The sequence below is a fragment of the Triticum dicoccoides genome, chromosome 3A, assembly GCF_002162155.2.
Source record: "Triticum dicoccoides isolate Atlit2015 ecotype Zavitan chromosome 3A, WEW_v2.0, whole genome shotgun sequence".
NCBI lineage: Eukaryota > Viridiplantae > Streptophyta > Magnoliopsida > Poales > Poaceae > Triticum > Triticum dicoccoides.
In genome coordinates, this window is record NC_041384.1 from 64,365,951 (window position 1) to 64,381,632 (window position 15,682).

Genomic DNA, 15,682 nt, shown 5'->3' on the forward strand with positions numbered 1-15,682 from the left:
GGGAGTACTTGAAACGAGTGAAGGCAAACGATGATTACAACCGTCAGATGATGACGGTTAGTTCCGCCCTCTTAAAACCAAGCTAAATTTTTGCACTTTCATTCCTTCTGATCTTCTAGTTTGCTTGTTTAACTAACATTCAGGCTATGTTGGCGGCTTGGAGTAACGGCACGGGTCCACCACAAATGGGACCCCCACCACCACCTGCGGGAGAACCCCCACACGTGCCCACGTTCGATGAATGGGTGGCACTAGGCAGTGATGGTCCGGTTAGTACATTTGCCTAACTACTGACAAACTAGTTCTCGTTCATTCAACACTATCATATCATATTTACTGTTAGAATCTTTTCTGAAACATGTAGGGGACCGGTGGCTCGACTCCTGCTCCGTCGACCCCAGTCACTCCGATCTGGCAGAGTGGTGGTGGTTTTGGTGGAGGTGGTGGTTTTGGCGGAGGTGGTGGTTTTGGCGGAGGTGGTGGTTTTGGCGGAGGTGGTCTTGCTTGATGATTCCGTGCATGTGGCCGTCGTGCCATGCCTTTCATATTCCTACTTTTATGATGTTTCATGTCTTGCACAACTTTTATGTTCATGAACTTGAGTCGGTGATGATCTTTAGATGATGTGATGAACTTGAGTATGTTTAGATGATGATGGTGAACTTGAGTATGTTTAGATGATGAACTGTCATATTTCTGCATAATTTCATATTGTTCTGTTTTGAAATGCTGTCAAATGAATTGGAAAAGAGAAAAAACAGGGAAAAAAAAACTATGCCTACGGCAAAGCCGTCGGCATATATAAGCCCAGGAGTCACCAGGGCTCGCCACGTGGCGGATCTATGCCGACGGCTTTGCCGTAGGCATAGATGAAAATCTATGCCGACGGCAAAGCCGTAGGCATACCTCTGCTGCCAGGAGTAACCAGAAGACGACACGTGGCAAATCTATGCCGACGGCTTTGCCGTAGGCATAGCCCTGCCACGTGGCCTTGCGTGATTCGTCCCCGTTTTTGACGGCGCCGTCCGTTGCCGTCAGACGAAAAAGACTGCCGACGGCTATACTATGCCGACGGCTGACGCCAGGCCGTCGGCATAGGCCCCTATGCCGACGGCTTTACTATGCCGACGGTCTGACAAGACTACGCTGACGGTATCTACGCCGACGGGTCTATGCCGACGGCAGCCGTAGGCATAGACCTATGCCGACGGCTTGGGGGCCTATGCCGACGGCCCTTGGCCGTAGGCATAGACCGCGAGTCCGGTAGTGCTTGGTAGTCCATAATAGTTCACAACCACCCGGTCTAGATTGAGCCAGTGATTAGATTAAGGTTAGATACTATTTGTACTGCTACTTAGCGTGACCTGGAAACGAATACTTTTTCTTTCTTTCCTTTTATATTTTTATCCTATATAGATGGCCCGGCTGCTCTGTTAATATTTACAACATCATGGTAATTTTAACGTAGTAAAAATTGTTGACATATCATGATAACTTCGTTGTAAAAAGCATACCAGGGTACAAAAGTTTTTTCTTTGCGAGGGTACAAAAGTTATCAACCATTTGGTACGTAACTTATCATGCTTTTTATACATATAAGTTATCGGGGAATATTTTAAATATTTTTTCTTGGGTCAAAGATACGGCTGGATGTTGTACAAAATTATTATACTTTGCAGTCTGTAAAAATCATGATATTTACACAAAAGTTATCAAGAGATGTTTTTAAAAACTTTTTTCTAGGTCAACATTATCGTGGTGTTTGTACATAAGTTATCATGACAGCACTACATAAATTATCGTACTATTTACATAGTAATTATCAGGGTATGTTTCAAGCACCCCTCGCATTGAAATATTACCGTCATATTTGTATCTAAATTATCAGGGCTGCAGTGCATAAATTATCATGTCATTTACACAACAATTATCGGAGTAATGTTTTCCAAATAGAAAATTTTCAAAGTCAAAGTTATCAGCTATGTTGTGTGTATATTATCATGTTATTTGCACAGAAATTACCGGCGTATGATTTCCAGCAACTTTTATCCTAGGGTTAAAGGAGTTACCACGGTGTTCTTACGTGGGTTATCAGCTCTGTTGTGTGTATACTATCATCCTATTTACACAGAATTTATCAGGGGTTGTTTTTCAATATTTTTTCTCGGGTCAAATGGTTACCACAGTGTTTGTACGTGAGTTATCAACTTTGTTGTGTCTATATTATCATGTTATTTACATACAAGTTACCGGACTAGATTATTTAACATTTTTTCGGGTCAAAATTACCAATGGTATTTGTATGTAAATTGTCAGATCTACGATGTATAATCATGCTATTTACCCATAAGTTATCACGGTCTTTGCATCATAATTTACTAGGTCTGCATGCGTCAAATACCATGCTATTTACACACAAGTTTCCGGTTTTGTCGGCTGAGAGAAACGGATCGAGTTGTTTTTCCTTTCCACTCATTTAATAAGGTATAAAAAACATGTAATCTGCATAGAAAACAAGAAGAGAGAGTTAGCTCAGTTGGTAGCGTGCTATGGCCTCAACCAACAAGTTCTAGGTTTGATTCTTGCTAGCGCCTTTTTTTTCTTTTTCACGTGCGAGACTGAAAAAAAACAGATCGAGCGATTGTTGCGCGGGAGACTGGAAAAAAATTGTATCGAGCGGCTGTTGCACGGGATGAGCGGATCGAGCGGTCGCCAGATCGTACGTGCCTGTTGCAAACCACCAGCCGATTGGTGGTTAGATTTCTCGATTGAATATAAAGACCTCCATAGCCCACAACCTATTATCAAGAATTTGTGAAATAGAAAAGGCTCTGAACACGAGCGAACATATCAATGACAAAAACATAATGATCAAATAGGACCAGGGTGGCGTCGCCTCATCTGGCGACTCGGGGGTAAAAAACCCTAGCGCCGCCACCCTCTTCCCCTTCCCCCCAGCCGTCCTGCCGCCGCCAGAGGACGCCCCCGGCGAAGCTCGGGCCGGCCCCAAGGAAGGCGGCGGCGGGGCGCCAGGTCCTGGTCTCCGAGGCAGCGGCAGATGGAGGCGCGGCGAGGCACGAGGTGGGCGGCGCGCGGGTTGGACCCGATCTGGGGTTCCGGCGCGCCCTGGACGCGGCTGTGCAGGGGCCCGCGTGCACGGCGCGAGGCCGCTTCAAGCGACGCGGTGGCGCGCGGGAGGGTTTCCCCAGAGCCGATCTGCTGGGGTTGGCCTTCCCCCCGTGGCGCAGCTCTCCTCTCCCGCGGGGCACCGCGGCTGGCGGCCCGCCTGCGGCTCGGATCCATGGCGGCGGCCATGGCTGGTGGCACGCGGCGTAGCTTGGCGGCGGGCGGCGCCGGCGTGGACAGGTGGGCCACTTCCCTGGCCATGTGGATGGCGGGGAGGTGGTGGGCTTCTGCTGCGGCGGCGGATCCTCGCTGGATGTTGGTGGCCATGGTGATGTTCGTCCTCGACCCCGATCTACTCCGATCTGCAGCGGATCCGGCCCTTGGTGGCTTCGGTCACCGTTCTTGGGTGCTGGCCTTGCAGATCCGGTGGCTGGAAGGGTTCCGAGGGAATCTCTTGGCCGGCGTGGCGGCCACTCCGATGGCAGTGCCTTTGGGTGTTGCTTCCCTCGTTGGAGGCTTCGGAGAGGACCTCCTTCCTTCCACCCCTCCCAGGAGCTCAGGTGAAAACCTCAGACCCCCCTGTTCCAAGCGACGACGACACCACAGTGGCGTGCTCCTTCCTGAAGGCGTTGCTCGGGGGCTGCTCAAGCGGCGGTGGAAGTGGCGGCGGTTCGGTGTCAACATATGCATTCTGGTCAGTTTCATCTTGGAGGCTGCGGCGACGTAGGCGACGCTCGTCTGGTGGAGCTAATGCCGATGGTCGAGGCATCGTCGGCAGTCTGCACCATCAGGTTCGGGATGCTCAGGGGGAAACCCCAGATCTGGGTCTTTCGGATCGGATGATGATGGTGTTCTATCGCTTTCCCTTCTCGGGGCATCGTCTTGGAGCAAGTGCTGGCTGGAGGGATGGTGGAGCGGTGTTTCATCTCACACATTGGATGGCGGCGGAGATCGATGGCATGGCGCTGTGGAGACTCGGCGCCCGATGCGCGGAGATGGGCTCGCGCAGGAGGAGGTTGCTGTCTGGCGTCATGGTGACGTCGATGGCTGAGTGGGCAGACAAGGTAGAAGCCTCAATATGATCTGAAGACCTGTGGAAGATGGCGGCGACGACACACGAGTGCGTCTGATCGGATTGTGCCCCAGACCCGGTATGTGGCTCGGCTGGGGCTTCCAAATGAGTTTCGGCTTCCGGCTTTTGATGTTAGGCTTAGGTGAGTGGTTTGGGTAGTGGCCCAGCTAGCATCCCTTCATCATTTTGGATAGGAGTAGGGGCATATGTTGCCAAGATGGTGGACTCAGACACATTGTTGTAATACTTTGTAAGGTCCTCGAGAATAATCAATAAAGTGGCCGTATGCATCTCCCAGATGCAGAGGCCGGGGATCATCCTACTTTTCTAAAAAAAATAGAACCAGGGCAAACTCTACCCCCAAAACTTCGTCGGTGAGCTTGTGAATACGCCTCCACCTCTGTCTGCCGCTTCAACGCCGGTGGCGGAAGGGGATCTCCGGTTCTTTCACTTCGGCAGATTCGAGCGATCGCTCACATCCCGCGTCGCTAGGTTCACTCGGCCCAGCTCGATGGCGTAGGCGTGGGCCGGCCCATTAGCTTTCATCAATATGTTTTGTAGCCTAGGGTACGGATCTGGGTGGGTTTTTTCCTTTCTTTTTTTAACATTAAAAAAGCCAAAATATTCAACAACTATTTGGTAATTAAAAAAGCTTGGAAACTGTTAAAAGTTCGTGAATTCAAAAACTGTTCAAAAAATTGTTTTTTTATAAAATCAAGAACTTAAAAATATTTAACTACAATATATTAAGCAGATATGCATTGTGGACTTTAGTTGCTAAGCTTCTTAAATATGCTTAGCACCTTATTTAAGCAAGCGTGTATTGGAAGAGGCCTAATTCACTAAATTCATGCAGGCTGTTGAGAATTCGATGAAAGTTGGGCCTTTGGCCTTTTGTCCAGAAAAAGAAAAAAGGAGGCACGCGCCACTTGTTCCCCCTCCCTATGCCGCGTGCCCATGCCCGGCGATGTGTCGCCACTAGCCTCCAACTGTCCGGCGCCTACATCACCAGCGCCAAGCGCCCACAGCGGCCAAGAAGAACCACCGCTCCAACCGCCAGCAAGCCGCCCTCCCTACCCTCGCCATGGACATCGGCTCGGTGCCTTCCCAGGACGACGACGCGGCGGCCGCCACGCCGCGGGAGGCCACGCTGGGCCGCCACCTCGCGCGGCGGCTGGCCGATGTGGGCGCGCGCGACGTCTTCGCCGTGCCGGGGGACTTCAACCTCACGCTCCTCGACGAGCTCGAGGCCGAGCAGCCGTCCGGCGGCGGGGTGCGGCTCGTCGGGTGCTGCAACGAGCTCAACGCAGCCTACGCCGCCGACGGCTACGCCCGCGCGCGCGCCGGCGGGGTCGGCGCCTGCGTGGTCACCTTCACCGTCGGAGCGCTCAGCGCCATCAACGCCGTCGCCGGCGCCTTCAGCGAGAACCTCCCCGTCGTGTGCATCTCCGGGGGCCCCAACAGCAACGACTACGGCAGCAACCGGATCCTGCACCACACCATCGGCCTCCCCGATTTCTCGCAGGAGCTCCGCTGCTTCCAGAACGTCACCTGCTACCAGGTACAGTACATGCCTGTGCTCACTCCTCACTGTACGCGCGCAGCAGTGCAGAATATCCGCAGCAGCGTAGAGAAAAATTCAGATATATTTCTGCCTGAGAGAAACTTTGATGTGTGTGGACTAGTAGAGGATGAGTTTCAGTTTTATTCTCATTTCTTATCTTACAAATCAAGTGACTCGACTTTGCACTAACTTTAGTAGTACAATGTTAGTATAAAGTTGAGTCACTTATTTTGGGACGGAGGGAGTAATTCGTAAGTATAAATATGACTTTGTTAGGAATTTTAGCACTGCTTAGATTTTAGGGGAAAGTTTGGTCGGTGGTCTGAACCTGTGGAGTATTAGGTTTAGTTGGAATTGTCACTTTGTCAGGGATGTGCCTAAGAATTGCTCTTCTGCAGTTTTAGCATTTTCGGCCTAATAAAGGTTATTCTAGTGTTAAGTCAATCAGCACAACAGTATTACTCCCTCCGTAACTTAATATAAGAAGTTTTTTTTATAGATCTAATATAAGAAGTTTTTTGACACTGTCATAGTGTTGAAAAACGTCTTATATTAAGTTACGGAGGGACTATTATGCAACTTGATCTTTCATTATCCTTCCTGACATAATTCAACGAGATGCTAAAATTTGTAGAGCCTGATAGGAATGTACATATGTCAGTCTTTCTAGGGCATGCAATTAGGATTGACAATTTGATCTGTACTTTAATTATGAAAAATATTTCTTTCTGATGTAAAATTGTGTTCTCTGAATATGTGCATGTATTCTGGACATAACTGGGTTATTTGCAGCAAATTTAGAAGTAAGCTTTCTGATACCGATACACATTAACTGTTAACATTTTCTTGTAAAGAAGGGGGAGCGTTTTGGCTCCCGGGAGCATTTGCTCGCTCCCGGGAACATTTGCTTGCTCCCGGGAGCCAAATTGGATTTCCGGGGGAAGCCCGGAAGGCGTTTTGGCTGTGGGAGCATTTGCTCCCGGATGAACAACAAATCAAAAAAAAAAGTGGTAAAATGTTTTTTTTTAAATCTGATTTTTTTTGGATGTTCGTGTTAGTGTCACAAGCATGCTTGACAATTTTCATGCAAAACGGAGCAGTAATGTTTCGTCGGTGAAAAAGCAAATTTGGGGTAACATTTGGTGTTCAATTTTTTTTTGCACAAGCGAAAATGTTTAACTTTTTTGCCTATAACTTTGCAGGTAGCATTTGGATGTGACTATGAATGCGTAAAAAGATTGTTGGGATTTTTTGACATTTCATAAATCATTTTTTGTGCGCAGGAGCACGTGCTCTCGGGAGCCAAATTGGATTTCCGTGGGAAAAGGAACATATCTGAATGAGCACTGTGATGTTTTCGTATTTTGATATGATATGACCTCATTTCATAAATTGCAGGCAGTGGTGAACAACTTGGAGGATGCACATGAACAGATTGACACTGCCATCTCCACTGCACTGAAGGAGAGCAAACCTGTTTACATCAGCATTAGCTGCGACCTCCCTTCAATCCCTCATCCCACCTTTAGCGGCCATCATGTACCTTTCTTTCTCTCCCCAAGGCAAGTCGGCATTTTCCTTCGACACGCATAAGAATGATGGCAACAGGATTTTTTTACTAATGTGGATGAATTTTTCATTTCTTAGACTGTCAAACCAGATGAGCCTGGAAGCAGCGGTGGAAGCCGCTGCGGCTTTCTTGAACAAATCGGTCAAGCCGGTCCTTGTTGGGGGAGCGAAGATGAGGATGGCCAAAGCACGCAAAGCCTTCGTAGAGCTAGCCGATGCATGCGGTTACCCGTTCGCGGTGATGCCTTCTGCCAAGGGGCTTGTACCAGAGCACCACCCTAGATTCATCGGCACATACTGGGGTGTTGTGAGCACTCCATTCTGTGGAGAGATTGTGGAGTCAGCTGATGCCTATTTGTTTGCTGGCCCGATATTCAACGACCACACCTCGGTTGGATACTCACTTCTTCTCAATAATGAGAAGGCCATCATTGTGCAGCCGGACCGAGTGGTGATTGGGAATGGGCCTGCATTTGGGTGTGTTCTGATGAAGGACTTCTTGCGTGCACTTGCTACCCGGCTCAAGAAGAACACGGCTGCGTGCGAGATACATAGCCGGATTTTTGTGCCTGACGGCGAACCCCGTCCCTCTGAGCCTGGAGAGCCTTTGAGAGTGAATGTGTTTTTCAAGCATATTCAGAAAATGTTGTCTGGCAACTCGGCTGTTATAGCAGAGACCGGGGACTCATGGTTTAACTGCCAGAAGCTAAAACTACCAGAAGGCTGTGGGTAAGCTCCCCTGAAATATTTCAAAGCTCTAACTTCTGTTGTTGATTGTTTTTTATGATAGCGAACCGCTCATACCAAGCGGTTTAGAGCTCTAACTTCGGTCTATGAGTTCTTTGAAACTCCCCGCATTTGTTGTTTGTCACACACGTTCTCTTAGTATTTCTGATTTAGGTATATTTTGAATACTGGGATTATATATTTTGTTTTGATATTTTGCAAATTCATTGCTTGTCTGCGAAAATTTTATAAAATGCCTCATAGTAGTTTGAACTTTGATTCAAATAACCAGTGATGTGTCACCGGTTGGTGGGGCCATATTATCAGTTGGTTTCATGCAAGAGTCTTAGCACATTTCAAAATGAATGATAGAAATCTAGACTATTTTTTTACACTGGTGACAACTCACAAGCGATGCGTGTGTCAATAGGTAGGATGTACTCCGTTCGGTTTATTTTCAATTTAACACCATTTCTATTGGCAGGTATGAATGTCAGCTGCAATATGGATCAATTGGTTGGTCGGTCGGGGCTACTATGGGATATGCGCAGGCTGCTAAGGATAAGCGAGTCATTTCTCTCATTGGGGATGGCAGCTTTCAGGTACAAAAAAAAATTCAGAATCGCCAAACGTTCTACCTTATTTTATAATTAAAGCGTATTATCAAAATATGTAGCTACCAATATTTTTCATTGGACTGGTATATAGGTGACGGCACAAGAAGTGTCGACGATGCTCAGGTGGGGAACAACATCATCTTCCTCATAAACAACGGGGGTTACACCATCGAGGTGAAGATCCATGATGGTCCTTACAACGTCATCAAGAATTGGAACTACACCGGCTTGGTGGAAGCATTTCATAATGGCGAGGGAAACTCTTATACTGCAAAGGTTGGTGACGCAATTTATTGCATGATGTATTTATATGGTTAAAAGATATTTCAAAACACCGCATTGCAATGACATTGCACATTTGTGTCTGTATAGGTTCGAACGGAAGAGGAACTGGAGGAGGCAATTGAGGCATCCCTAGGACCTCACAAGGACAGCCTGTGCTTTATAGAGGTAATTGTGCACAAGGATGACACTAGCAAGGAGCTTCTTGTGTGGGGAGCTAGGCTTTTCGCCGCAAATAGCCGCCCGCCGAATCCTCAGTGAACACACCAGGTCTCTACAAGATGCTCATCCAGCTTAATGAGGTCATGTGAAAGTTCACATGTACTGAACTCTGAATAAATCCTCCATTTGAGTCCACTGCTGCCGCAAGTGCTCATGGTTACTGTACGCTGGTGTTCTCAGTTCAGGAACTGGTACTTGTATTACCTAAATAAATCTGAAATCGATGTTGTGGTCAGGTACAGACGCTCTTGGTTTCGGCATCTTTCTTTGAGTTATTTGAATTGACAGAAGTTTCAGGGTTGTTGTGCTTTCCAAAAGCAAAAGATAGGCATTATATTAGTAATAAGAGTACACACGTGTCGTCGCCCCTTCCCTTCCCTCCCCTCCGTCGCCTCCCATGCGGGCGGCCGAGGGGCCCCAGCCACATCCGCCAATTCTCCCCGCCTTCCCCTTCCTCCCTCCTTCGCCACCCGTGGTCTGCGTCGGCAGAGGTACTGCCCCCCTTCTCGGGTCTTTGGGTGGCGCGGGACACCCCATCTCGGGGGGGTGCGGCACCGATCTGGATCATGGCGGTGCCGATTTGGACCAAGGCGCCTTGATGGACAACGACGGTGTCCCAACGGTGACCTTGGTGTCAGGGCTGGTGCAGCCCTTCCCGATATGGGGCGGAGTGCCCTGGATCAGGGTCGGCAGCCTCCTGGGATGGCCTCCCCGTCCGGTGGCACAGTGGGGCGGGTGGGTTGCCAGGAATCAGATCGGATGGCCGGCGATTCACCGGCGTGTTGGTGCCGCGGCTTGCTACCCCGGCGGCCAAGGACGTCGAGCTGCTTCTTCCTCCAACACATGTTGCGTGCACTCTGTCTTACCGGACATTGCCATGCTGCTAGCCGGTTACCGGGTTGGGACGGAGCGGGAGGTGGGAATTCGGATTGGGATAATTCCTAGGTCGGTTCATGCCAGCCGCGATGGCGACAACACCCTAGGATGCCATTTTTCTTCATGGAAACGTCATGCGGATCCACCCTACCTTTTCCCACCTCATGGTCGTCAGGGATCTAATTTTGAAGATCTCAACACACAAAATCCAAGTAGTTTGGTATTTGACACACGATTCAAAAGATAAAACATTTTGAAGAACGAATCTAAAAAAATGAGAAACTTTCATGCTGCGAAAACTGAACCATATGCAATGCATGGGTCGTTTGTTGTCAAATCAGAGAAGGCGGGGATGTGATTTTTGCAAGGAGAGCTTGACTGGTGATTTCATAAATTAGTCCATTGTTTAGCCGCCGTGAAGGTTTGGGTCTTTAATTTCTAAAAGTTGGACCTTTGCCCTTTTCTCGAATGAAAGGAATAAAATGGAGCCACGCGCCACTTGTTCCCTCCGTCTAGAAGCCGCCCGCCTGCGCTGCCCGGCGATGTGTCGCCTCGCCACTAGCCTCCAACTGTCCGACGCCTACATCACGAGCGCCAATCAGCCGACTTTTCCAAGCACGAACCTTCTCCCCTCCTCCGCCGCGGCCAGGAAGAACCTCCGCGCGAACTGCCGTCCTCCCTGCCCTCGCCATGGACATCGGCTCGATTCCTTCCCCGGCGGACGCCGCGGCGCCGCCCTCCGCGGCCGCTCTGCCGCGGGAGGCCACGCTGGGGCGCCACCTCGCGCGCCGCCTGGCCGAGGTCGGCGCGCGCGAGGTCTTCACCGTGCCGGGGGACTTCAACCTGACGCTCCTCGACGAGCTGGAGGCGGAGCAGCCGTCCGGCGGCGGGGTGCGGCTCGTGGGGTGCTGCAACGAGCTCAACGCCGCCTACGCCGCCGACGGCTACGCCCGCGCGCGCGACGGCGGGGTCGGCGCCTGCGCGGTCACCTTCACCGTCGGCGGGCTCAGCGCCATCAACGCCGTCGCCGGCGCCTTCAGCGAGAACCTCCCCGTCATCTGCATCGTCGGGGGCCCCAACAGCAACGACTACGGCAGCAACCGGATCCTCCACCACACCATCGGCATCCCCGATTTCACGCAGGAACTCCGCTGCTTCCAGAACGTCACCTGTTATCAGGTACGTCTCTGTTGTTCAGTTTTAATGTCGTTCCTCAAGACGAAATGCTCTGATTTTGTTAGGGATTTTGGCACTGCTTAGATTTTAGGTTAAAAAATTATTTTAGTTTCTGTTTGGTCAATGGACTGGATCTGTGGTCTAATTCGCAATTCCCTTTGTGACATGTTCAGTTTGTGATATTTTCTGATTGTTCCTCCATGTCCTGTAGTCTGGGTTTTGGGGTTTAGTTGTTTTTTCAGGGAATGGCTCTGCTGCAGTTCTAGCACTGTCTGTCTAAACAGTTGATTCCAATGTTCAATCCAACAGTATTACTATTATACAATTTGCAATATTGAGACATAATTTCTTTCTGTATTGCCAGGTCACCGCGATGCTAAAATCCGTAAAGCTTGATAGGATCCGTTTATGCTTTTTTGAGCTTAGGGATTGATGATTTTGTTTATACTGTAACTATGAAAAATCTCTTTTTCTGAGATAAATTTGTTCTCTGAATATTGAGTTATTGACTATGGGGTGCATGTAAAATCCTTGGCTGTGGAGATCACCAGATTCATTGCTGGACATGCTGTTTGCTCCAAACTAAAATCAGGCTTTCTAGAACAATGTATCCCTCTGTTCCTAAATGTATGACATTTTGGCAGTTTAATTTAAAGTGCCAAAACACCTTACATTTAGGAACAGAGGGAGTAGATTTTACACTTATTGGCTTATTTGTTCAGAAATAGGATTCTCCAATATAGAAACAGGGAAACTACCCCCATTTTCGGAGGAAAATTCCTTCTGTCTTCTGACTTGGACTATTGTCATGCGTGAGTAGCTACTATGCTTAACAACTTCAAGCATAACTTTTAGTCCATTACAGTGCTTGGTGCATCAGTTGTATCTCTCGCTTGATTATCCATTACTTTTGTACTTCTAAGTTAGTTTGGATGGCGTATATGAATAATATGATAATTCTGTAAGACAATTAAACTGCAAGAATGATTTCACTGTACACGCATAAATTTGTATATTAACAGAATGAGGAAATAAAGCGTTCATATACGGGAAATTAAATGAACATGTGTGACTACATAGAAGGTTAAGAGGAGACTAAACCTTCACCTTCCGCAGATGATATGTATGCTTGGTATTGTGAATTTAATTTAAAAGTGAAAAGGCAAGATATCTATATGAGCATTGCGATTTTTATTTTATTTTTTTCTATGATATGACCTCATTTCATAAATTGCAGGCTGTGGTGAACAACTTGGAGGATGCACATGAACAGATTGACACTGCCATTTCCACTGCACTGAAGGAGAGCAAGCCTGTTTACATCAGCATCAGCTGCAACCTCCCATCGATCCCGCATCCTACCTTTAGCCGCCATCCTGTCCCTTTCTTTCTCTCCCCAAAGTAAGTTGGCATGCTCCCTGTATGGGCATAATGACGATGAGATGGCAGTTGGCTCGGTATCACTGATGTTGATGAACTGTTCATTTGTCAGACTGTCAAACCAGATGACCTTGGAAGCAGCAGTGGAGACCGCTGCGGCTTTTCTGAACAAATCAGTCAAGCCGGTTCTTGTTGGCGGACCAAAGATGAGGGTGGCCAAAGCATGCGAGGCCTTCGTAGAGCTGGCTGATGCATGCGGTTATCCGGTTGCAGCGATGCCTTCTGCAAAGGGGCTTGTGCCAGAGCACCATTCTAGATTTATTGGCACATACTGGGGTGCTGTCAGCTCTCCGTTCTGTGCTGAGATTGTGGAGTCAGCTGATGCCTATTTGTTTGCCGGCCCGATATTTAACGACTACAGCTCGGTTGGGTACTCACTTCTTCTCAAGAAGGAGAAGGCCATCATTGTCCAGCCAGACCGAGTGGTGATTGGGAACGGGCCTGCATTTGGGTGTGTTCTGATGAAGGACTTCCTGCATGCACTTGGAACCCGGCTGAAGAAGAACACAGCTGCCTACGACAACTACAGTCGGATTTTTGTGCCTCAGGGCGAACCCCTTTCCTCTGCGCCTGGAGAGCCTTTGAGAGTGAATGTACTTTTCAAGCATATTCAGAAAATGCTGTCTGGCGACTCAGCTGTTATAGCAGAGACTGGGGACTCATGGTTTAACTGCCAGAAGCTGAAACTGCCAGAAGGCTGTGGGTAAGCTCCCCTGAAATGTTTCAGTCCTCTAACTTCGGTCTGAGTTTTTTTAAACTTCACGTATTGGTTGTTGGTCACATCCGTTCTTTTAGTATTTTTAATTTAGGTAATAGGTATAGTTGGATTATATCAAGATATTTTGTTCTGATTGTTTTGCAAATTGATTATTTATCCGGGAGAATTTGATAAAATGCCTCATAGTAGTTTGAACTTCGATAAAATAACCCGTGACGTGTCACCGATTAGTGAGACCATATTATCAGCTGGTTTCATGCAAGAGTCTCGAAAATGAATGATAGAAGTCTAGACTAATTTCACATTGGTAACAACTGACAAGCCTTGTTTGTGTCAGTAAGTAGGACGTATACTGTTCGGTTTATGTTTAATTAAACACCATTTTCTTTTGGCAGGTATGAATTTCAGATGCAATATGGATCAATTGGTTGGGCTGTGGGTGCAACTCTGGGATATGCGCAGGCTGCTAAGGGTAAGCGAGTCATTTCCTTCATTGGAGATGGCAGCTTTCAGGTATGAAAAAAATCAGAATCACCAATCGTTCTATCCTATACTATTAAATGTAAAGCTCTATCAAAATATGTGGCTAAGAAAGATTTAATTGAGCTGGTATATAGGTGACGGCACAAGAAGTGTCGACGATGCTCCGGTGGGAACAGAACAACATCATCTTTCTCATAAACAACGGGGGTTACACCATTGAGGTGGAGATCCATGACGGCCCTTACAACGTCATCAAGAATTGGAACTACACCGGCGTGGTGGAAGCATTCCATAATGGCGAGGGCAAGTGCTATACGGCCAAGGTTGGTGTTACAGTTGTAATATATATTTATTTATACGGCTAAAACAATTTAGAAAGGTTTTTTGAAACTGTCACCCGGGGGAAAGACTCCCCACCTGAATATATTTCAAAATATTTAAAAAGTACTGCATTGCAATGACATTTCACCTTTGTGTCTGTAGGTCCGAACAGAGGAGGAACTGAAGAAGGCAATTGAGGCATCCCTAGGACCCAACAAGGACAGCCTGTGCTTTATAGAGGTAATTGTGCACAAGGATGACACTAGTAAAGAGCTTCTTGAGTGGGGTTCTAGGGTTTCCGCCGCGAATAGCCGCCCACCAAATCCCCAGTGACACATCAGGTCTCCACAAGATCCTCATCCAGCTTAATGATGTCATGTGGAAGTTCTGAATAGATGTTACTGTTCTCTGAATAAATCATCCATTTGAGTCCATTGCTGTTGCAAGTGCTCATGGTTACTGTACATAGATGGTCTTAGTTCAGGAACCTGTGCTTGTATATTACTTCAATAAATCTGAAATCGATGTCGTAGCCAGCTAAAGACGCTCTTGATTTTGGCATCTTTCTTGATTTTGACAACAGTTTCAAGCTGGTTGTGTTTCTCAAAAGCATTAGTAAGACGAAACAAGTTGCGTTTCTAGAATGCGAAGAAGATTCAGTTATGTGGTGAAGTAGCAGAGTAATTCAATGGTGCACTCTTGGGTGAAAACAATTTCTGAGTGTCAAAATATTACAGAAAGAACACTGTCTGTTTTGCGTTTGTAAACTTTCATGGGAGATGGTTATTTTGCACCCTGTGCACAAAAAAAAGTTTCAGTGCTCTTTTGCTATGAAAATTTACATGGGTGTAAAGAACTTGAATTTATACCTAACAAAAGTAAAAGATGTGTTTCACATCTCTACCTAACCTAATATTAAAGTGAGGTGTCTCTCTCGACACTTTCACATCTCTAACTTAATATCTGTCTCTACCTAATATTAAAGGGAGGTGTCTGTCTCGACACTTGACCATGATATTTAGACCAAATTTAGCAGTAGTGACATTTGGGACCAGGAAAGTGGCAGTTTTCAAAATGTTTTCCAGCTGGTATGATTTAATTTAATTTATTTGAAACCATTTGCAGCAGCCCAATTTTATATGAGTAAGACACAAATTCACATGAAACCTTTCTCCTCATTCACCTCACAAACCTTGGCCAATTCTAAGATTGATGAATTTAGGCTGTTGACCAGCATCAATTGAACAGCAGAGGAAACTCCAGAACATGCACATGGCTACATGAATGAAGTTCTCATCTACTACCTTGGCATGGTAGTAAGTACCGACCGCACAGCCGATTTTGCCGAGAGAGGCCCTCTTCAAGGTTGTTTCTGGTGCACCCAGCCATATCTCAGACTCTATAATAACAGTTCTTCTCAGTGACAGGGTGAAAAGGTTCGGTGTCAATGCTGTTGCAGGCATTGACCTGAAATTGTCAGAGGAGTTTGC

General features: G+C 47.3%; 1 protein-coding gene and 1 pseudogene across 1 annotated transcript; both read left to right on the forward strand.

Moving 5' to 3' along the window:
- Positions 1-5,282: 5,282 nt before the first annotated feature.
- Positions 5,283-9,414, forward strand: LOC119271958 (annotated as a pseudogene).
- A 1,196-nt stretch (positions 9,415-10,610) lies between these two features.
- Positions 10,611-14,769, forward strand: LOC119267172 (pyruvate decarboxylase 1-like). The gene is made up of 6 exons (XM_037548519.1): positions 10,611-11,233; positions 12,468-12,631; positions 12,723-13,373; positions 13,784-13,901; positions 14,006-14,194; positions 14,355-14,769. The coding sequence occupies exons 1-6, from the start codon at positions 10,745-10,747 to the stop codon at positions 14,523-14,525; spliced, it is 1,782 nt and encodes a 593-aa protein (XP_037404416.1). The 5' UTR covers positions 10,611-10,744; the 3' UTR covers positions 14,526-14,769.
- Positions 14,770-15,682: the final 913 nt, after the last annotated feature.